Source organism: Natator depressus, chromosome 1 (genome assembly GCF_965152275.1).
Source record: "Natator depressus isolate rNatDep1 chromosome 1, rNatDep2.hap1, whole genome shotgun sequence".
In the NCBI taxonomy this organism is placed as follows: domain Eukaryota; kingdom Metazoa; phylum Chordata; order Testudines; family Cheloniidae; genus Natator; species Natator depressus.
Window position 1 is genome coordinate 53,691,931 of NC_134234.1, and position 24,284 is coordinate 53,716,214.

General features: G+C 39.2%; 1 protein-coding gene across 1 annotated transcript in view; it reads left to right on the plus strand.

Annotated features, from left to right (window-relative positions):
• The window catches only part of FREM2 (FRAS1 related extracellular matrix 2), a 224,435-nt gene that overhangs the window by 119,937 nt on the left and 80,214 nt on the right, over positions 1-24,284 (plus strand). Inside the window, exons 5-6 of the mRNA XM_074959987.1 lie at positions 1,374-1,499; positions 5,142-5,393. Of these exons, the coding sequence (XP_074816088.1) occupies positions 1,374-1,499; positions 5,142-5,393 (378 nt within the window). The remainder of the gene's footprint in view (positions 1-1,373; positions 1,500-5,141; positions 5,394-24,284) is intronic.

Genomic DNA, 24,284 nt, shown 5'->3' on the forward strand with positions numbered 1-24,284 from the left:
GCTTGATGTTTTTAAGAATTCTGCAGATGTAGAGAATGCTAAAATAACTTTCAAAGCTAGTGGTGAATTTTTTCCATCTTCCCTTCTGGCACCCAAAAGGAAATAGCTAGCTTTAATTAACAGAAGATACGTTCCCAGCCAAAAGAGCAAAACTGGTTACAAGAAAAAAATATGCCTGCAGCACTTATTTAGATAAGAAAAAGGAATTCCAGAGAACATGAAAGAGAAGTCTTATTTTTTTATATATGTAAGCCTAAAGAGATAATGGACATGCCCAAATCCTACATGTTTTACAGGATTTTCTGTGAGTTCACACTAATGGCCAGTTTTCTTTTGAAGTCTATGTTTTGGTTACACTGTTTCAGAAAAATCAAACAAAGAACAAAATTAGGGATCACTCGGCTGGTATATTTATAACTTCTTCTAAAATGAAATTATTATCATCTTTGTATTATAGCACCACATGCTAACCACTGTACAGAGAACAAAAAGATGGTCCCTGTACTAAGGAGAATACTACTTCATATAGTGTAGAGTCAAAGTGAAAGTCACAAAGGACCCAATCCTGCATCTTAAGCACCCCAGATGCCAAAGGACTCCAACAGATGTTTTGCGTGTGCAAAATGAGCAAGAATGGTCTTAACAAACTTCTGTCAGAGAGGAGGATACTGAAATGATTGTGTGATCCTCAGTAGTGAACCTTTCCTGGCTAACAACTAGTAATAATAATAGTCTAGAAATACTAAAAGAACTTGGATAGAATTCTGGATGCCCATTATAGGACCAGTCCTTCAAACCCTTACTGACAGGTGTAATGGTAAATCACGTGATTTGTCCCATTACAGTGATCAAATCCCAGGAAGTGGAACTACTAATCAGTAAGTGCTTAACAGTGGTTCTCAAACCGTGGGTCGGGACCCCAAAGTGGGTTGCAGCCCCGTTCTAATGGGGTCACCAGGGCTGGTATTAGAATTGCTGGGGCCAGAGACTGAAGCCGAAGCCTGAGCTCCACGACCCAGGACTGAAGCTGAGGCTTTTGGGTTTGGGCTTTGCCCCTACCCTCCCTCACCCCTACCCAGGGTGGCGGGGCTCAGATGAGCTCAGACTTCAGTCCCCCTCCTGGGGTCGTGTAGTAATTTTTGTTGTCAGAAGGGGGTCACGGTGCAATGAAGTTTGAGAACCCCTTCCTTAGAGCATCTGGCCTTGGTTCTGGCTTTCTTTTTGGCTGCAAAATTTCACATAACATTTCACTATGCCATTGAGAAATGAGTATTTTGTTACATTGAATTTATGGGAGGGGAGAACTTCTGGCTATTTCTCCTGTGACTCTGAGTATATAAAATAACACAAATAAATATGTGTGATTTCTGCAGAATCAACCGTTTTTATTCCTCAGTCCACATACACAATTGAAGAAGACATTGGGGAACTGTTCATTCCTGTCAGAAGAAGTGGAGATGTCAGCCAGGAATTGATGGTGATCTGCTATACACAGCAAGGTAACAGAGTCTAGATTAAGTGAAAATAATAACCAAAGCTAAAATAATTATTATTTCTGTCTGCAGAATATACAAATAATTTCCAGCACTGGTAATTACTTTCTGCTTGTATAGTTTCTATGTCAATTGGTAGTGCTATTCCTCTTCACTTTATTTCTTAAACTGTTGCTGTGTGTTGTTAAATAGATGCTGTGTTCCATTCTAGAAGTAGTTGCAGTTCATTGATCGATATTCCTTGCCTATTTCACAGGGTCTTGTGTACAGTACCTAATGTCTGGAAGTAATGTCAGTTATGTTTTTTTGAGATCCTCCAGATGAAAGATTCTCTACAGGTAGTATGATAGTAGACGTAGTCTTTCCATTTGACTTCATTAAACGGTGACAAGCTTTTAAAAAATGTTGTTTGAGCTGATAGAGCTTTCAAGATACAGCTGTGCTTAGCATAGCTAAGTGCATAGTTTTTATGACAGAGAGAAATATATTTGGCTTTTTTTCTTGAGTATTACAGGTTTCCTCTTCTTTTTAGTGAGAAATTCTAGTATTTATAGAAACACCACAGAATGCCAATAAAGCAGCAGAACCACTATGGTTCTGCCTCAAAGAGGCCTGAGGTCTGGAGAGGCTGTGCTACAAAGCTGAGCTCCAGGAAGGTTTCTTTATTGATGTTTGTAAAGAAACAATTGGATGGAAACCTCTTTAGAAATAAAAATAGTACTTATTATTATTCTTGTTTCTGCTAACCGCCCCTCTGTTAAGTTTTTTGTGCGCTTATTTTGGCTAGCTGTTCTTCTCCCCTTCTAAACTAGATTTGTAAACAGTAGTCTCCTTTTTGGCATCTGCAAATTATTTTCAGGGATCGTATGTTCACTTCAATACTCAGTGGTTTGAGCATTGGCTTGCTAAAGCCAGGGTTGTGAGTTCAATCCTTGAGGGGGCCATTTAGGGATCTGGGGCAAAAATTGGGGAGTGGTCCAGCTTTAAGCAAGGGGTTGGACTAGATGACCTCCTGAGGTCCCTTCCAACCCTGATGTTCTATGATTCTATGATACCTAAATAACATAATGTTTGAAACTCAGGTCAGTAGACAGTTAAATTATCTATATTACAGCAGCAAATAATTGCAGGTTCAATGTAGAGCCCAGAGTTGTTTGCATCTGCAAAATAATGAGCACGAAATAGGATGTGTAATTTAGGGCCTTTGTATATAGGTGTTTCTTTTTATTTATTTATTTTTTTTCCCTGACTAGAGCTGTCCCGTGTTTTTCCATCAAAATGATTTTCAACAGAAAATGTGGTTTCTGCACCAAAAGTTTTCAGTTTTCTGTTGGGAAAATTAAAATGAAATATTTCATTTTAGGTTAGATTGCCCTGAATCGAAATACTTACGTTAGTGGAACTGAATCAAAACGTTTCATTGTGGCTCTGTTTGAAAAGGTGAGCTGCTGCAGTGCATTGTGGGATATGTTGTTCGGATGATTTATGCATCTGTTCTGCCCTCTGGGCTGGGCTCCTTGGCCAGACTACATTTCTCCTCTGTGATCTACCGTGGTCTCTCCTCTAGCTGAACCACTGTGGTGCATCGTGAGAGATGTAGTTCAACCAGGGAGCTCATCCCATAGGGAGGAACAGGAGAATGAGGCACCAGGCAGCTCATCTTAATACAAGTCAATGCTGAACTGAGCTGTAATGAAACATCTTGGTTTAGGAATGTCAAAATGTTTTGTTTTGTTCAAAATTGTCAAAACAAAATGGTTCAGCATTTCTGAATCCATTTTTTAAAACTCTTAATTTTATGAAAACTTTCAATATTTCAACATTTTGTCCTGAATTGGAATAAAAATAAACATTGGAAGAATTTCCCAAGGGACAGAAGTTCCAGCTTTCAATCAGCTCTAATTCTGAAACTGGTGAGACCTTTGATGAAAGCTACTTGGTTAATTTTTTGCTTGTAAAACCTGAGTGGTTAGCTTTTCGACCGCATTTTTCACCTCATGATGTAGTTTCTTTACACTATGTTGAGGTATTTGATGTTAAAGCCTGTAGCTGAGCACATTATAAAATGCTTTTTCAGTACAATTATAGCGCATAAGCTTAAAACTTCTCTCACTCACTCAACTGCCTGGCTCTTGCAAACCCAAGAATAATTACATATGGCTCAGCATAGCTGAAAGGTTGGAGATCACCAGATTAAAGGCACAGAAATGGAGTGGTGTTTTGAGATACTCACTTATCAAAAGAAATCTGGGTAGTAGGAAAGATTAATGTTTTTTGTAGATGACCTTGGATGCATAGTTGTCAAGCTGGAGAATTAAATTAAGTGTATCTGCAGCTTGTAATGAAATCCTGAAAGCAGGGCACACACTGCAACAGTGCTGGTTACCTAAGTATGCCTTTTCCCCTTATTATTGTTAAATATATGTACATTTACCAAGTTCACCTCTTTCAAGTACAATACAATCTGCTGACTTTTAAAACAGAATATTTGCGAAAAGCCGTAACATCTTGAAAAACATTTTCTTCTTAACCAAAAGTTTCTGGGCTATGTTGTGCCCTTGAACTGTGCACAACTCCCAGTGATTGACATGTTAAAGTGACATGTTAAATTGCGCTGATTAAAACCTCTCTCTTTTGTGTAACGCCTTATTTATTGGCAGAAATGTGTAATATTTTGTAAATACATTTGTGGAATAGTTTCTCAGCAGTTGTACTGGTTATTCCATGCAAGGTTAGGTGGCCAAATGTTGAGTTGAATTTTAATCTTTTTCACAGCATTGGTATGTGGATATTACAGCAGTTTCCTATCTGGAAATTCCAAAGAGATATAGTTAGTGCACACTTGTTTGGGAATGAGAACAAAGAGTGCCAGAATTTGGTTCTAAAAGGATAACTGGAGAGGATTAATGGAGGGCTATCTCAGCAGTGACTTTATAACATTTTTCAGATGAGAGAAATTGTTATATTTTATCAGTTCTGTATCATGGGCTTCTTCAGTCTTGCCAGCAAAAAGAAAAAAACAGAGAAATGAAAACTATTGTTCATTGTGCTCATTAAAACAAATAGAGTTTGCATTAGTTGCCATTAGGACAGTTTTAAGACCATCTTCTCACACAGAACGTAGTCCAGTTCAAAAAAATCTCATTTGAGGGAGGAGCTCATTGATTTGTCATTAGTCAACTTGTTCTGCTATTAAGAATTGTTTATTTTGTACATCATAATAATACCAATGTAGTATTATGGTAAATACTAAAAAACAAACAAATTCTGTAACAGATAGCAACCCTCATGCTTCACGGCTTCACTCTGCCTTTGACTATTGGGAGAATTAGAAGGAAACTTTCCGTGGGACAGGCGATCTCCTAACTGCCTATTTCACTGTTTCTTAACACCTTTCTCAGACTCAGCTGATACTGGCATCTCTTGGAGTAAGAATACTAGATCTACCATTGGCCTGATCCAATATGGCAACTCCAGTGTTTCTTTGTACATGCATTTAATGGATACTTGTACATACTTTGCAATGGGTGCATCTTATCAGTCTAAAAATAAATAGAAATAAAAATGGAAAGCTAAAGAGAATACAATTGAACCTTAGTAAGGGATTCTTTAAAATATTACAGGTGCTTATTTACTTCTGTCTCACAGGAACAGCAACTGGTACTGTCCCAATGTCTGTGCTGTCCTACTCGGACTACATATCCAGGCCCGAGGACCATAACAGCATTCTCCGCTTTGACAAAGATGAACGAGAGAAAATGTGCCGTATTGTCATCATAGACGATTCCCTGTATGAAGAAGCTGAGACATTTGATGTTCTGCTGAGCATGCCGATGGGTGGAAGAATTGGTTCGGAATTCCCAGGGACTCAGGTTACTATTGTGCCTGACAAAGACGATGGTAAGACTTAATTTATCAAGATGGTATTACCAGTGAGGGACAGAAATGGCATATAATATGGCCCTTCAATCATGATGTAAGATCCGGGTTTACTGGATTTCCTCTCTCCCTCACTTGATACAAATGCATGATCATGGCCTTCAGAAGTTTTGAAAGCATAATTAGGGGGATAGTGATTTTTTTTAAATCACTGTCCCCCTAATTAAAAGTCAGTATTGCTATTTTAAACTTCAAGAACATTCAATCATTGTAAAATTAGCTGAGTGTTGGAAGCTCACCTTTCCACTCTGACAGATTTCACGATTTCTGGAGGGTGTGATCTGGGAGGTCACACCGAATGGAAATCGATGATGAAATCGATGATGTTTGTTATCCACGTTCCTTACTCTTTCTAGTTAAGCAAAGGCTGCTGCCTCCTGAAAATCCAGAAGAGTCTAGTTCTTGTTACAAAATATGAATACAATCCATTGACAAATCTGATGTCAGAATAATGTTCATATTTTGTATCAGGAGACCAACACAATTAGATGCTTTGTTTCTGGCCAGAGTGACCCATGGCTCTGATGTATTGCTTTGAAAGGAGCAGAACTTTGGTGATGGGCTAGAGATCTGTGGCAGGAGAGGTGTAGGGCTGGGGAGGGGGTGGGGAAAAATATTGCATTCTCTCCTAGAGAATGCACACTAAAGCTAATGCTGCCTGAGGCAGAAGCATCTTTTGTGCAATCTCCGTAGCAGTAGAAAGGAGTCCCAGGTAGCATATTACAGGTAACAGTCCCAGTCCTTTAACGGACTCTGCCCTGAGCTCAGTGAGTTTTAGGGGCTTGTGTGGGTCGAAAGCCTTTTTCTCACTCAGGAGGATTGTTCTGCTGGAAATTCTGTGAAAGGAATATTGTGGAGTTTCTCTAATTTCCAGTAGAATGCTTTTTCCTGTCAGGCTGTGATCTGGCCTGCAGTTAGATCATTGCGTCTACTAGAATTCTTTGAGGGAGTTAACAAGCATGTGGACAAGGGAGATCCAGTGGATATAGTGTACTTAGATTTTCAGAAAGCCTTTGACAAGGTCCCTCACCAAAGGCTCTTAAGCAAAGTAAGCAGTCATGGAATAAGAGGGAGGGTCCTCTCATGGACTAGTAACTGGTTAAAAGATCAGAAACAAAGGGTAGGAATACATGGTCAGTTTTCAGAATGGAGAGAAGTAAATAGTGGTGTCCCCCAGGGGTCTGTACTGGGAACAGTACTATTCAATATATTCATAAATGATCTGAAAAAGGGGTAGACGGTGAGGTGGCAAAATTCACAGAAGATACAAAACTACTCAAGATAGGTAAGTGCCAAGCAGACTACAAAGTACAAAGGGCTCTCACAAAACTGGGAGTCATTGTGGATAGTTCTCTGAAAACATCCACTCAGTGTGCAGCGGCAGTTAAAAAAAAAAAAAGCTAACAGAATGTTGGGAATCATTAAGAAAGGGATAGATAATAAGACAGAAAATATCATATCTATCTAAATCCATGGTATGTTCACATCTTGAATACTGCATGCAGATGTGGTCGCCCCATCTCAAAAAGGATATATTGGAATTAGAAAAGGTTCAGAAAAGGGTAACAAAATGATTAGGGGTATGGAATGGCTGCTGTATGAGGAGAGATTATTAAGACGGACTTTTCAGTTTGGAAAAGAGATGACTAAGGGGGGATATAATTGAGGTCTATAAAATCATGACTAGTGTGAAGAAAGTAAATAAGGGAATGTTATTTACTCCTTCTCATAACACAAGAACTAGGAGTTCACCAAATGAAATTAATAGGCAGCAGGTTTAAATCAAACAAAAGGAAGTATTTCTTCACACAATGCACAGTCAGCCTGTGGAACTCTTTGCCAGAGGATGTTGTGAAGGCTGAGACTATAATGGTTCAGAAAGAATTAGATAAGTTAATGGAGGATAGGTCCTTAAACGGCTATTAGCCAGGATGGGCAGGGATGCAACCCTATGCTCTGGGTGTCTCTAGGCTCTGATTGCCAGATGCTGGGACTGGACAACAGGGGATGTATCACTTGATTATCTGTTCTGTTCATTTCCTCTGAAGCACCTGGCTTTGGCCACTGTCAGAAGACAGGATACTTCTTTGGTCTGATGCAATATGGCTGTTCTTATGTTCTTATGTCTCATAGAGGCCGATATGAAAAAATATATCCTTACCACACAGTACAGTGCATGCCCTGTGTAAAGCTGATTTCAGAATATTATGGGCACAGTAGTTTCTCAGTACTTAAGAATATAACTAGTTACCTGTTAAAAAGCTGAAAATTGATATCCCTCCTAATTACACTGTAAGTACCCAGTCTGCCTGGAATTTCTAACATGTGACCCTGTGACGTGACAGAGGTGATTTTGTTTTCTGTGTGGAAGGTTTGAGGTAATCAACTGCAACATTCATGAGCTATGGCAGTTTGAAATATCCAGGAATTGTGCTTCTTGCAAAGTTTCTCAGAGTTTATTAGTCATGTCATATTTCAAACACAGGCTGACATAGAATGTTCATAATTAGCTTACTTCACTGCCCTCAGCAAACACTGGTATATTGGAGCATTTTTGTAAGTTTAATTAGTTAAATTTTGAGGTATTTGATGTTTTGGGGGGAATTTTACTGAGTTCACAAACTTCTCAGCCATTGTCTGACAGAATAATGGTGGGACCTGTAGTTTGCAGGCTTATTAAAGACTGAACACAAACCAGCTGCGTACATGGGCTATAAGATGTGCAGACTTCTTAAAATTTGAAAAGAAAGCCACAGGTATCCCCCGCAGAAGTTACTGGACATGCAGGGACTCACCTGGAGGTTCAAAGCACGGACTTCAGTGAAATCTCCACCAGTACTTCTGAGAACTGTGTTTAGCATTTATCCCACTGAGTGAAAATGTTTAGAATAATATAGTCACTCATTTTGTTAGGTGCAGTTGCAGCTTATGCACACACTTTAACACAGTACCCGTATGGTATCTGTTATTACCATCAGGATGTCTTTGAGTAGGTAGCTAAGGCGGTTAACTGATCAACAGTAACATAGCCCAGAAAAACTAAGATCAAGTTACCTTACATAATGACCGTGCACCAAAGATGGAATTAAAAAGAAAAATCTTTATGCTAATGTCAGTAGTAGGAAACATTACAACAAAAGCAGTTTGCTTCCTGTACCATCTCAGCTTTAACTGTAGTGTTCACTGCATTCATGAACGCTATTGCCTCAATCCTGCCAACACTTGCACACATGAGTAGCTTTACCCACAAGTAGTCTCACTGAGTACACTTATTCACATGCAAAAGGGTTGAAAGGGTGTGGGTGTTATATTTCTAATGCGAAGTAATGGAACATTCTATATTGGCTGGCAAAAGAAAAACAGTAGCTGTTTTGGCTGTTAAAAGGTAAATTTTCTTTTTAGGTACAAGTGTTCCTAGACACATCCCAATTTATCTGTCACAGCCTACTATGTTGCATCTGGTATATCTGAAATATTTTGTAGGCCATCCCACACAGAGGTAGCTGTGCAGTGCTTTCTGTGTCAGTGAAACTTCTCCCAGAAGAAATTCAAGTGTTTTTAAAAAGCTGCTGACAATTCATTTAGCACGTCACTCTTCTGTTTAGAGTTTGAAAAAATCTGAGTGCACTATAAAGAAGTATAGTAGAGGGATCAATTCAGAAGTATAATGCTTTTTGGTTTTGTCTAACTTGAAGTGTCCTTATTTAATATTTTGTAGGTCACCTGAGAAGTCAATATTTTGGAAAGTAGCATAAAATGATCAGTAGAATTTAAGAAGCATTCATTCTTTATTATTGTGTATGCTGCACAAAATTCCTGGTAATTGTGTTCAGTCCTTTGATTTGTTAAAAATATGCCACATGAAAGAAATAGCATTTTCATTGGCTTTGTAATATTATAAATATACTTGTATCTAAAACATCTCTCCAATGGAAATGCAGTTAAGGTTGTGACACATTTATAGTAACCTATCAAGTGCAGAAACATTATCATACTAAATCCTGAGTCCCATTACTGCACATCTGTAGGGGATATGGAGCTATATTATTATTCTTGTTTGTTTGTTTGTTAATGGGATTTACACTTAGGTAACAAAGATTCTTTGGCCAAATGTAACAGCCTGTCATTTTGTGCTGATTTCCCAAAACACTGTGACTGGATTAACATCATGCATCAGTGTCTGGAGGTCATAAACCACAAACGGGAAAGGTCAAAGTTTAATAATTCTACATCAGGTCTTTCATAAGGAAGTCAAGTCAGCACTAGAAACTTTTTGCCTATATCCACTGGCATTCAGTGCAAGTTAATTAGGAAACATTCATCTTCAAAACCTTTGATCAGTTTCTTTTCTTTCTGGTATAAACCCATGGGATTTAAACTAAAATAGTTGAGTTTGAATATAATAATGACAATTGATAAACCAAGAATAAGTGAAAAGACTCACCTCAAGCTTTATGGTGAACCCAGGAAAGACTAAGTGTAATAAACCCCTCAGGGAATAGACTATTTAAATGTGGCTTATGTGCAGTTAAACTGTGTGGTCGGAACAAAAATTTGTAAAGAATTAATTCTAAATGAGACAAGTACTGGTGTATTACAGGCTGAGGAAATATGGTTTTAAAATCTACAGTGCTGTGGGGATATTTTTACTTTGAAACTGAGTTTCCCTAATACAGCACAAACTTGAGGATAGAAAAGGGGCAAAAAAAATCAACCAAAGGAACACCAGACCAGGTCCTCATCAGGGGGTTGGACTAGATGACTTCCTGAGGTCCCTTCCAACCCTGATATTCTATGATTCTATGATGTAAATAGCATTTGGAATTGTTTGTTTCAATGTTACATATGCTACCACAATTGAAATGTTAAATAATAACATGGATCTGTTTGAGTCAGAGATTAAGGTTATAAAACATAACATGCAGAAGGAAGTACAGTAGGTGAAGAAACCTACAGAAAGAGTATTTACATATGGTCATTTTAGCTTGCAATTCCAAAGTTATAAACACTTGACTATATGAAACTCTTCTGGGAGTAAAGGGAACCAAGCCTTTCTACCTTTGGCAGAACCCCCCTCTCCTCCTCCCTAACACTAAAAACAACAGAATAATTTTCAGTGAATTTATATATATATAGATATGGATATAGATATACACACACTCTCCATGATCATATTTCTGAAATTTTAAACATTGAACTAAATATCTGAAAGATGTTTCTTTAATACAGAAGTAGATAGCTGGTAATCAACTGCAGAAAGAAAACATTTTATTATTTATGACCTTGCAAGGGACTTACCACAAGGCTTAAGGTATTTAAAGTCTGAGAGAATCAAAAGCTCTGTCTAAAATTTCAGGATATTCTGACATCTGAATGGAAAAATCATGTCCTTGGGCTGCATTTGTGCAGTTGCAGCGCTTTTAATAGCCAGTCTGTTTAAAGGGTACTAAGATCTAACTCTGAATGCAACTTTTAAGTAACAAAGGTGGCAATGCTTTGAAAATAAATTCAGGTTTTAGAATGTCTGAAAGGTGTACAGTAAGATAGAATTTAGGTGCATTTTAAACATTGCCTGGTTAGTGCTTGTAAGGGGGAGCACAAATACCATGAATACGAGCAGCTCTCTGCAGCATTCTGGGGTGACTTTTGATAGTACTGTGGTTAGTACTGAGAATAATCTTGTCAGCCTCTGGTGCTGAGTAGGGGATCTTCCCACTGAGTTCTGTACTTAAATTCTCTTGTTTCTGATAGGGATTGATTGCACAGGGGAACGGGTACTTTAAAGAAGGCACAATGCCCACTCTGGTGTCCACTGATCCTGGTCCACTTGTGAGAAAAGTGGAGATGGTATTATTAAGACAGACAACAAAGCAGTTAAAATTGATGGAAAACCTTAATATTAAAGCAGTCTGAAACCAGAAATGTTGAGCCAGATCCAAAGCCAACTAAAGTCAGTGGAATTCTTTGGGCTTTGGATCAAGCCTCAAATTGGCAGTCTCAACCATCTGGAAATATATTGTCATCTCAGAATACTACTGTGAAGTCTTTCATCTCTGTAGGATAGTTAGAATTTTAATAAACAATATCATTTAAGAAATGAGGGAGGCAGAAAATAACCAGTGACGGACACAAAGGTCAACAGGCTGTATCAGGTAAATTAAAGAAAATTGAGTCTGTGCCATTACTTTAAAGTTACTGGATAGTTTAGAGTTGTGAAAACCTTAGCCAAGGTAAGGAGGAATATTTATTGGATATCTATTTAGGAATAATATAAGCCGAATGTAGGAAATTTTTGCAGGAAATGGGATGATTGCTTTCAGAAAGGGAGATCCCAGAAACCGCAACAGTGGTGTGTGCAGTGATTACATAGTATGTTACCAGGCATGCCAAACCCACGAAAAAAACTCAGAAATTGGGCTTGTTTTTGGCTTAATTGGCTTGTGAGTTGTTTGTTGGCTCGGTTTTGGTCTGTAACTTATTGCTTGTAGCTTGTTGCTTCTTTTTTTTTTTGATCGGCTCCCAGTAAGCAGAGACAAGGGGAGAGAGAGTCAGGGGTGCACAGCGGGCCCACCACAGACCCAGACTGCACACCAGGGGGATCTAGTCACATAGAGCATTGGGATTTTTAGGGATTGGCTTGTTCTGGCCTTATTTTAAAATGGGATTAGCTTGATTTTTGGCTTATTTTGAAAGTCGGGGTGCTTATTTACTGCGTGAAAGTTGGCAACTGTGTATGTTACAAAGTGGCCTAAAATTTTCCAACTAAAAGAAGCAAGAACCAACTTCTGCTGGTCAGAGAGACAGGCTTTTGAGCTATACAGAGCTCTGCTTTGGGTCTGGAAATGTACTCTGTGTATCATAATTAAATACAAGACGGAACAGATTGTTTAGCCTAAGTAGTTAACATATATTTTAAGAGATTATTCAAGGTGAAGTGGTCTGTTAACACCTCTACAGTCAAAGACAAAAAGAGCAGCTAAGTGGGTTAGAGATGGTTGTAATAAATGAAGAGGCAGATTAAGTTTTCGTGGGGCCCTCGGCCAGAGCAAGTGGGAGGCCGCACACCTTCCACCTGGGGCCCCGACCATGCCCCCACACCATTCTTCCCCTTCCCCTTGCAGTCCCACCCCTGTTCCACCCACTTCCCACCCCATTCTACCTCCCCACTGCAGCCCCAAGACTGGAGAAGCTCTGCACCCCCCTCCCACTAGGGCCTCAGGGCTGTAGCAGAGAGTGAGAGCTCCCCCAGCCCTGAGGCCCTGGCAGGGAGCCAGACATGGGTGATGGGTATAATAGACCAGGGAAGGCTTAGCCTCCCCGGTGCTGCCGTGGGTGCCAGAACCCCAGTTGCGGGGTTTGGTGGGGGAAGTTTTGCTTTATTATGCTCCATGCGGGTTCCAGGGCAGATGATGAGGCAGTATTTGCTACTTAGTTTCACGGGTTCATCAATAATCTCCCTGGACTCCAGAGAGATTACTGATGAACCCAGGAAGCTGAGTAGCAAAATACCGCCTCCTCAGCCACCCCAGAACCTGCATGGGGCATATCAAAAGCTTCTTCGGGTCAAGAGTGAGACTCTTTTTCCCCCGGGTGGCTTGGGGTCTAGGGAGGGGAGGCACGCTTGCAGCTGGCCTGGGGCTCCTCTGGGCCGTGAGGTGTAAATGTGTTAGGATCCATTGGTACCATAAAAATATAAGATATTATGAATTAATAAACCGACCCCAGAATAAACAAAAATTGAAAAATTGTATTCACCATTGCTAACAATAAATATTTTGTTTAACATAAGCTTGCATTTAATACATTTATTTTCACTCGTGAAATATTATTTTTGTTCACTAAAAGCTCATTTCACCATCTTCACTCAGCCAACTGAATAATCAGGCTTAGCAATATTCTTTAGACACAGAAATTGTACTTGTATGAAATGTTTAGTCATCTAATAAACAAACTGATTCAACATTTCTCTGAATAAAAAAAGTAAGTGGCCATTAAAAAGTCCAAACAAACAGATTCTGCATTAAATACAGCAGATGTTAAATTTTCCCCATAAAATAACCATATTGGAACAATTTGCACTGAATAATCACTAATGCAGTGATATGTAGACTTATTGTCTTAACCGTCTACCCAGTTGCTTTTCATCTGCGTATAAGCAAGTAAATCAGTTAGGTAAATAGAACAGCATAAAGAGATTGTATCAGAATTTACAATCCAGTGCCACTGGTAATGAATAATGTATAATCTTGCTCCCAAACGCCCTGTATTAAAAACCACTGGCCAGATACTGCCCTCACTTATTCTCATGGAATATCCTGCAGGGAGATCCAGGGGTATAATTTAGCCACACTTTTTCATGAACCACTTTACAGTCAAGTATAATTTTTACCATGGTTAAATTCTGCCCTAGGAAATGCAGATGTATCTGCCATTGAAGTCAGTGAAGGTTGCGTATGCTCATATAAGGGCAGGATTTGGCTCACAGTGTTTAAAGAGAATGGTAGTTTACAACAAAAAAGAGCATATTTTAGACTGCATGCTGTCCTTTTAAAATAGATTCTTATTTCTCTACGCTTCTGTTCAGAGCACTGTGAGAGTGCACAGCTCATGTACAATTAAAGAGAAGCTCAGGCTAAGTTCTGTTGCCACACTTCTACACCCAGCTGAACACCTCAGATTGCTCAGGTGAAAAGGAGAGCAGAATTTGGCCCAAGGTCATTGCCTCAGTGAGCTTTAAGTCTGAGTCAGACAAATATGGTATAGAGGAGCAATGCCCACACAAACAGATATGGAGACGTTGTTTGCAAGAAGATCAGGGAAGAAAAGCCAGGCATAAAGACTGGGTTCAGAGGCGCACTAATGATCACTTAATGCAATGATCTGATTTTACTATATTTCTCTCTGGATGCCAATGCACTCAGTTTAAAACCAACAGTTGCAGCACCTGGGGATTGAACTAAATAGTGTTATGTTGTTGTAAAAATGGATTTTGTGCCAATATCAAACTCTTGGGTGGTCATCATGTTTAGAATCTGAAAGTGAACAGCAGTGATGAATAAAATGGTAGAGCACAGCAAAAAGGAGAATGTTTGTGAGAGGCTTTCTTCGGTTTAAGTTGTCGGGGAGGTTATCGTCTCCCCAGGTGTTCTTTTTTTCTTCCCAAGTACTTAGTGCTGCCAAGAGAGCACACTGCCTCTCTGCAGGACATACGAACACTCTTCTTGCCTTATTAGAATTGCTGAAAAAAACATACTGTTCACAGCAGGAAGGGCGTTCAACAGATTTGTTCCACTTCACTTACATAAGGCTGGCAAGCAGCCATTCAGACTCCTCCTGCGGAACCCCTGTTAAACATTTCAGCACCATTACTGGGGAGGCGAAGGCCAGAGGCTTATATCACAGCATGGTTTTCAGTTTATTTAGCTTGTCAAAGAAAATGACCACATTAACCCTCACACCATCCCTTGTAGGGGAGAGCAGTTCTGCCCCATTTTACAGATGGGTAAACTGAGAGATGGAGAGATTCAGTGAGTTGGTCACAGTCACACAGCAAGCCAGTGGCAGGGTTAGGAACAGAACCCAACTTTCTTGGGTCTTCTAGTATTCTACCGGAACCACTAGCTGGCACTCACTCTGCAAGCAGTTAAACTGTAAATATCCCTAGAGGAAGCATACAGATTAAGCTGATAACTCTTTGTCCTACCTTGAGTGGACATAGGGTGACCAGACATCCCTATAAAATCGGGACCGCTTTCCCCATGTGTCCCGATATTTTCCCCATTAAATCTGGTCACCGTAAGTGGACATGAAGAACAATTGATCCCCATCCTCTTTGTAACAGCCCTTAATGTAGTTGAAGACTGTTATTAGATTCCCCCCTCAGTCTTATTTTCTCAAGAACATGCTGGTTTTTTTACCTTTTCTCATAGGTTAGATTTTCTAAACTTATCATCTTTGTTGCTTTTTTCTGGACTCTTTCCAATTTGTCCGCATATTTCTTAAAGTGTGGTGCCCAAAACTGGACACAGTACTCTCAAATACAACACATCTGTTAATATTCTCCAGAATGATATTTGCTTTTTTTTTTTTGCAACAGCATCACATTGCTGACTCGTATTAAATTTGTGAACAACTATAACCCCCAGATCCCTTTCTGCAGTACTACTGCCTAGCCAGTTATTCCTCGCTTTGTAGCAGTGCATTTGAGTTTTTCTTCATAAGTGCCCTACTTTGCACTTGCCCTTCTTAAATAAAACCCATTAACTAAATTTCAGTACAATATTCTGGACCGGATCATCAGTTGATGCACATTGGCCTAGCCCCATTGATTTCAGTGGAGTTATGCCAATTCACACTGACTAAGGGTTGGCCCCCTTATTTTAGTACCTGATTTGGATAATTCATTGGCTGAGAGAGAAAATCAGGCCCTGTGTGTCTATACTATGTGAATGCAAAAATGCCCAAGTAATTGCACTACTAATTTGTGCATTCAGTTATTGTTGTGCCTATGCAAGTACACCTGGCATGTGCAGTCAGGCAGTCACAGTTTAGAAGAATCAGCCCCATATTTTCTGGGCTGAACTACTCACTCCATACTCCTAGCATCATAAGCAGAAGAAAATACACCTACTTTTCCTATTTAAAGTCTCCCTTTTCAATATTGTTGGCTCTTTCCAAACACATAATGAACTTCAAAAATAAGTCCCAACCCCCTTTTCCACTGAAAATTCTTTAGATAGCCAGGTCATTCTGTCAGATACAGTTCTTCTGTTTAGATGCTATAAAAATACAGACCAAAAGCTACATTCTACACTGACTCCCATCTAATTCCATTGACTGGTGTGGAGCTACACAGGGGGTAAGGCGATCAGAATTTGCCTCCTGATCAGAGCCATTCTTAACCATTTTACTTTTGTTTGTTAGTTTCAGTTATTCTAGTGCTTGTGAAAGCCATTGGAATGACTCCATCCTCCCTAGGGTTTGACAACAGCTCAATGAAATCTTACAGTCAATGATATCAAAGGCTGCTGGCAGTTAAAAGAATTTGTGCTGTCAATGTATCTTCATGCTTGGCTAAGAGGAGATCAGCCAGTGCATTTTCTGTACCAAACCCAGTCCTATGCCGTGATTGGCCTGAGTCATGGTAATCTGTGGACTCGAGAAGCTGTCTGAGCTGCCCCAAGTGCATCTTTCTCAGTGACTTTCCACTAAAAAGGAAGGGGGAGATACTGGTTGATAGTTAGCAAGATGAACAACTTATTTTGTTTTGAGCATTGGCCTTTCAGTAGCTTTTTTAAGAATAACTCTCCCCCATAAAGAAGCATTAATTGTGTCTATGGAGAACAACAATGGAGTCAGCCCTTACCCACTAGGAGAGATTAATATGAGTGGGACTTTTCAGCTTGGAAAAGAGAAGACTAAGGGGGGATATGATAGAGGTCTATAAAATTATGACTGGTGTGGAGAAAGTAAATAAGGAAGTGTTATTTATTCCTTCTCGTAACACAAGAACTAGGGGCCACCAAATGAAATGAATAGGCATCAGATTTAAAACAAACAAAAGGAAGTATTTTTTCACACAACGCACAGTCAACCTGTGGAACTCCTTGCTAGAGGATGTTGTGAAGGCCAAGACTATAAGAGGGTTCAAAAAAAGAACTAGATAAATTCATAGAGGATAGGTCCATCAATGGCTATTACCCAGGATCGGCAGGGATGGTGTCCCTAGCCTCTGTTTGCCAGGAACTGGGAATGGGCAACGGGATGGATCACTTGATTACCTGTTCTGTTCATTTCCTCTGGGGCACCTGACATTGGCCACTGGACCTTTGGTCTGACCCAGTATGGTCGTTCTTATCTTCTGGACAAACACTGTCCTACACATTTCTTGTGTCCCTTTTGTATGCAAAATATCTACATAGTCCCTACCCTTTCTCCAGTCTTTAGCAGATGGCCAAACTGAAAACTGATCAAGGCAAAAAATGGAAGGCTGCCAATTTATCACACATTCCTTACCCCAGGGTTCTTCACTAATACTTTATTATTAGAAGCATTAGCCATCTTTACCATGAGTGAAACAGAATGCTCCATTTATAATAGAAGAGTTGATAAATTAGGAAGTCACTCTTGGCTGTATTGCAGCAATAAATTAACATCATATCTCACACTGGAGGGTATCATAGAGACAACTGGGCCTAGTTGGAATTTGCTTTTCTTACAGCACCTGTTACTGTCAGTGGTTTCATATGTAGATAGATTTTCTTTTTCTTGTCCGTGATTTTATATATAGCAAAAACTTTTTAAAATTGGTCCCTTCCAGAGATAGATTTTGAATAGATGCTTCTGGATACTCCACATTACTTTTGTTACCCTAACAGCAAATACAGAAATACTCACCAACAAGCATATCACAGGAGATGGTGCTGACCTATACAGAATCGGCGCCTCTAACTAAATTAGGCGGAGTTAAAACTGAGTGTTAGTTCTGCTATGTGATGTTATTTGCAGGACTGATGGATTACTGTGATATCAGAGAGCTCACTGAGGTGCATGCCATGCTGAGAATTCTCTGTCTTTAGGTGCAGTCCTAAATATACGGTCGGCCCTGTTGATATTTCAACTTGTTCCTTTTTGAGGTCATCTTCAAAATCTCTGGGGTCCAGTTAATAAATAGTTCTGCAGGGCATCTGGGTGCCTACAATTTTCTCTATAATTCTCCAAATCATCTTGTGTGTCTTGCAACTCCTTATGTTGATACTCTGCCATTTTATTGATTATTGACATCTGAAATATGGGCTGCAGCTGATTGAATGCTATTAATATTGCTCTGGATATTTGCTGTCTGTTGCTTGACACGCTTTGTTATTTTGCTCAACTTATCACCCAAAGAATCAACAAGTTTTTTCTGTGATTTTGTCCATGATGAGTTTTAAATATTAATAACAGGTTCTCCAGTGCAGAAGATGTGACGCTCCCTATTTCATCACCAGAGAGCGTGTCACTGTATCACATCTTCCTTTTTCATATATTTTTGTACTTTTCCTACTGCTGGTTAATCCTTCCAATAAGATTGTAGGGGTACTGTGCAAAACAGCATGTGTCTTTTAAAACAAAACTGTGTGTTTTGCTTAATTGGAGCTCTAATAAGACCTAGTCTCTTGGACTACACATTCTTCCTCTAAAGATCTAATTACCATCTCATTTTGTGTATTAGGGTAGCTGTTAAGCCACAGCCTATGATGCCAGAATGCTTGGGGGGAACAGATGAAAGAGTGTTTAAAGTGGTACTAAGTGTGTTCCCCATCATGCCAGCTCAGCTCCACTGTGCGGTATGGAAAGGGTGGGGAGGAGGTGAGACCATTGTCCTGCCTTCGCCCTGATTCCTTTGCTAAGTGCAAGCAGTAACTGCTGGAATGGCTGACTGGCTCCTATAAGGAGGTGCAGGAAAGCAGGAGGTTTCTTGGATTCCCTTCTTCCCTCCTTGCCTCCCACAGCGAACACACACACCTGGGGTGGGCCAGCCATAATCTGATCCTATCTCAGGGAATCTCTAAAACAGTGTGTCGTGCGAGTTAAACAAACATAGTATGCTATGGTAGCACCGTGCATAGTAGCGAGCGCTGTTAGCTGAACACTGAACAGGCAGAAATTGGAGAGAGAAGTGTGACAACATGCTTGTTGGGCTCCATTACAGTTCGGTGAAGATGCCTTCAGTCTAGAAAAGCACTTGTCTCCATACAGGAGAAAGAACAGACTTCACTATTTTTTAACAAAATATTGAACAAAATCATGAGTTGGTTCAAGATATATGATAAATGCTGTGACAGGGGCGATGCATTTTACTCAGCCAGTGTCAGTAGCAAAAGTCACCTGGAAGACATAATGTTTATATTTCTCCATCATTTTTCACTGTCAACTTCCTGTTCTCGAAGTCATTCATCAAAAAAAAAAAAAATTCCTGCCTCATAAATTGTTCTTCAAAGAAACTTAGCAGTTTCTACTATGTTTAAGAGATAATTATATTTTTAAAAATTAAATGTGAAATAAATAAGGTGACCATGATAAGATTCTTCTGATTGGTCCAAGCTAATAATATTCATGTAGAGAGTAGGCTCAGAAAATGAATAATCCTGTTTTAGGTTTTATAGCAGCAAATACTCAGTTTTGCTCTAGTTACAGTTGAATTCAAATGGCTTTTATTACAAAAACACTTCTCACATTTTCTGCAAGTATTTGCTTTTATACAGAGTCAGTCAGAATTTACTCAGAGAAATCAGTCTTATCCATCAGTGCTCTAGGAATTCTTCTCTGCCCTGCTCTCACTTTGCATATTCCAAAGAACAACAAACACAAGCTGGTGCATTTACTTAAAAACCTTTATACAAGCACTTGTTTATAAGTAATGGTGTGTCAGTGAAAATGTGTTTGCTTCCCTTGTTTTCCTTCTGAGGCCTGCCAGTAAAGAAGTTTGAAAACGTAAGGGGAAAGAAATACTTTCCCGTTCCAGAGAAAAAGGTCCCTGGTAGTACCATATCACCAGGTGAGGAAACCCTTGTTAACCAGAGTGACTTTGATAGTGAAATCCTAGAGATCGAGTCAGATAGACACCATAGTGAGTCAGGTGGATGTTACAAGATATAGATGACAAAGCAGAAGCATTCAGAATACATAGTCCTGATTTATTTATTGTGTTTGTTGCTTTGTTTGTTTATTTTTGCTTTTGTTCATTGTTGTTACTAACCCCATTTAGGAAGAACAACATTCAAATTTTCCAGGCCATTTTCACTGAACCTCTTTGCCTTTGCAAATGCACTTGCCTCCTTCAAATCCCTGCTAATGGCTAACCTCTGCTGCAAAGCACACAAAAAGTGAACTAATTACTATATGAAACTAAAACTAACCTAAAAATAGAAAAGCTTTTTAAAATGTACACCTACTGAGTCTCTGCTTGGTCTTATTTATAAAACTCTGTCCAAATCTACCCTGCCCACTCTTGTTTGTACTCAATCTCACTTGTTATTTCTTGTCTAAATCCTAGTTTGTGAGCTACTTGAGGTAGGGGCCTTCCTGGCTATGTGTTCTATGAGGCTCCTAGTATGCTTTTGAGTGTGGTACAAAATACCTACTACTAATAAATCTGTCCCATGTGTTTGTCTCACTTTTTCAGCAGCCTCTTGAGGATTTTGCTGTAGTTGCTAATTTCTGTGCTGTTTCTGTTAAAGCCGTCAGTCTTTGCTTCCTGTTCATTCTTTTAAAAATGATAAAAAGATTCTGAACTCATTTAATATACTTTAGGAGCTGTAGCCCAAAGGAAAGTAATGCACAGTGTCAGATGGTGGCTGGAAGCAATCCCATCCTGTGCAGGTGTGTCCCCAAATCCCACGTGTGTGTTTATTCATGGAGTGTTGCCTAATACTTTTTATTTAAATGTTAAAGGAAATAACTCTTCAGATAAGTGAATGGTCTGTGCAGTAATGATGCCATAAATTAGATAAATCCTACAATCCTTTACTCAAACCTTAGTCAAACAAATGATATGTTCTAGGAATTATTTGGGGGAAATTTTAGGGCCTGCATTATACAGGAGGTCAGACATTAGATGATCACAATCGTTCCTTCTGGCCTTGGAATCTCTGAAAACTGATTTCACTGGACTGCAGGATTTGTCACAAGGATGACTATGACTACTACTACTTCTTCCCCTAATCCCATCATCTGGGGTCAGGTCATCATGCAAACATCTGCCATCTTCCCCTGTCTGAGACGACACTAAGGTCCACCTGCTTACCAAATTTGTCTCAAGGACATTTGCAATAATAATAATTATACCTATGAGTAGGATAATATGGGGTTCTTAAAAGGTTAACAGTGTTTTGCAACACAACCATAAATGTTAATCCACTTATAAACAGAAAGAAGCCTCTAAAATCCATATAGAACTATAAACAATTGCCGTGGGCAAAATGAACGTCAACAGTCAAAACTAATGGTGTCACAGCCTTTCTGGACTACCGTGGGGTAAATTCTATTCTGAAGATGGGTAAGACTGGTGCGGAGCACCCTCTTGCAGGATTAAGGAAACTCTGTTGCAGGGGTCGGCAACCTTTCAGAAGTGGTGTGCCGAGTCTTCATTTATTCACTCTAATTTAAGGTTTCGCGTGCCTGTAATACGTTTTAACGTTTTTAGAAGGTGTCTTTCTATAAGTCTATAATATATAACTAAACTATTGTATGTAAAGTAAATAAGGTTTTTTAAATGTTTAAGAAGCTTCATTTGAAATTTAAATTAAAATGCAGAGCCCCCCGGACCGGTGGCCAGGACCCGGGCAGTGTGAGTGCCACTGAAAATCAGCTCGCGTGCTGCTTTTGGCACGGAATGCCATAGGTTGCCTACCCCTGCTCTGTTGCCATCAGGGTTGGTCCACCAGGATTTATCTAACCAAGTCTGTTGCACTTTAATAAAGCAAAGCTTACTGTCTGATCTTGCACCACCTCTGCACCAACCTCAGCACTCTAATTTCCCAGCTATGCAGAGACTGGATGCATGTCATATTTGACATGAATGTTAGAACACTCCGAATTGACATGTTGCCTGTGTAGCTTTCTTTATTGTTTGTTTATGTTGGGTGCAAATAATTTGTGTAGCACTCAGAATGCGTGCTTTGCTTTTATTGGGTTCAGAGCAGCACGAGCAATTAGGAAGACCAAGAATGCATACACTTTAATGTAAAGGATAAGGTAGTAAAACAAAGATCTTCATGTATGTAGTAGTATACATCATAAATCACTTAAAACTAGATTTTTATATGACATGTTTTGAAGTGGGTTTTAGCCCACAAAAGCTTATGCCCAAATAAATTTCTTAGTCTGTAAAGTGCCACAAGACTCCTCGTTGTTTTTGCTGATGCAGACTAACGCAGCTACCACTCTGAAACATGTTTATTTATAGCATTCATTGGGTCCTATTCCCAGCAAATCAGCCCAAATTAATGTATACAACTACCTTTGTAGTTCACAAAATTCTGTGTATATTTCTTAAAAGATAGAATTGAAATCTATAAATTAATGCAGCCTTTAAGATTAAGTTTGCACTTTTACGTACAATACTGAATAATCTTTCTTTTTTTTAAAAAAAAGCACTGTAAGGTAGAGGAGAGATGTGAGCTATGGGAGACAAATGTAAATGCGGATATTATTTGCTTGAGATACTATATGTGGAATTTTAACTGCAGCTAGTAATTTTGATTGCAAGATTAATTTATTTTTTTATTGTGAAAGTTATGACAACAATGCTGAGATGACTAAACTGTTAAGATTGCAGCATATGCAGTTGGAAAGTAATCAGTTTTGATCACATCAAATGAAAAACGATTGGCATTTTCACAAGGGGTATCCAGTCCAGAATTGTGCTCTGCATGTAATCTTGACCCCTGCTTCTATACCACTCAATAACAAAAAAATGACTTGGCAAATTAAATTCAGTGTACTAACTGCAAGCTCAGTCACTTGTGTAATTTCAAGTAAGTGCAAATAGCTGTGTAATGGTGCTACCTACTTTCAAAGGTAAAAGTACTTCTTGCTAATGTAAACTTTCTTTAGTGAACATAGATTTCTTTTTAAACTTTTTATTTTTGTCCTTATTAACATACATGAACTGAGAAACTATAATTATTTAAATTATATAGATGTTTATCCTTATTAACATTAGTCTAATAAATTCACATTTCCACACAAGTATCATAAAATCTTAGTAAACAATTTCCACCTGCCAATTCCACCCTGTTTAGCCTGCAAAGAAACAAGAGGGCCTCAAGCCTGTAGTCAGAAACAACATGAATACCAATTTAAAAGGTCTAGTCAATAGTCCACAGCACACATTGTCCAGATGTAAATAGTTACTCCATCTACTGCTTATGCGGCTACCTCATGTTTATACTCGCATATTAGAGCTACCAGAAAATTTTCCCCTTTATTATTCTTCCCCTCTATAAATCATGTAGGTCAGTGAAGATAGTATTTTACAAAACAGTCCAGAACAATGGATTCTCAGAAAGTGAGTTGGCAAACCTCACATCCCCACCTCAGAGACCTTGAGGGAAAGTTTACTCAGGAAGTATGCATCATTTGAAGGGGGGGGCAGGGAGTCAATGTAGTTCTTTTTACTAATATTTGAAATCTCCTGAGCATATTCTGTAAGTGTGTATTAGTGTATATGGGATCTGGCATGCAGGCTACCCTGACATCAGAACATTTTACTTAGATTGTAAGCTCTTTGGTGCAGGGACCATCTTTTTGTCCTGTGTTTGTACAGGGCCTAGCACAGTTGGGTCCTGGTCCATCACTGGGCCTCCGAGCTAGTACCTCAATACAAATAAATAATAATAAAACTAAACCCCTCTTCATTTCAGTGTAGTTAGACTGAGAAGTTACTGCAAAAAACCCCGAATGCAATTCCATGTTTGTGTCTCAGTTATTTCTATAAGAAGTCTGCTCAGTTTATTGCTGGCTGTGCAATCTTGCCCTGGGATTCAAGAGTAAAGCTGTCTTCTTTCTGGCTTGTGCATCATCATGCATTGCAAGCCAAGAATCAGGCAAAGCACTGCACATATCTTGCAAAAGTAGCATGTTTCTTTTCATTGCCCATTGTGGTTGGTCATACTTCATCTCTCTATGGTAGCTGTTAATGTTGTTTTAGAGGCAGAAAGGTCCATTGAAATGGATATTCGCATCGATTTCTTTTTATACCTGTTACCTTTACGAGATATGATCAAGTGTGGATGTGCTTTTGACAACTTCAAAAGTTTGTCTAATTTTCCTGCTTGAGTGCTGGTTAATGTTCTAATTAATATATGC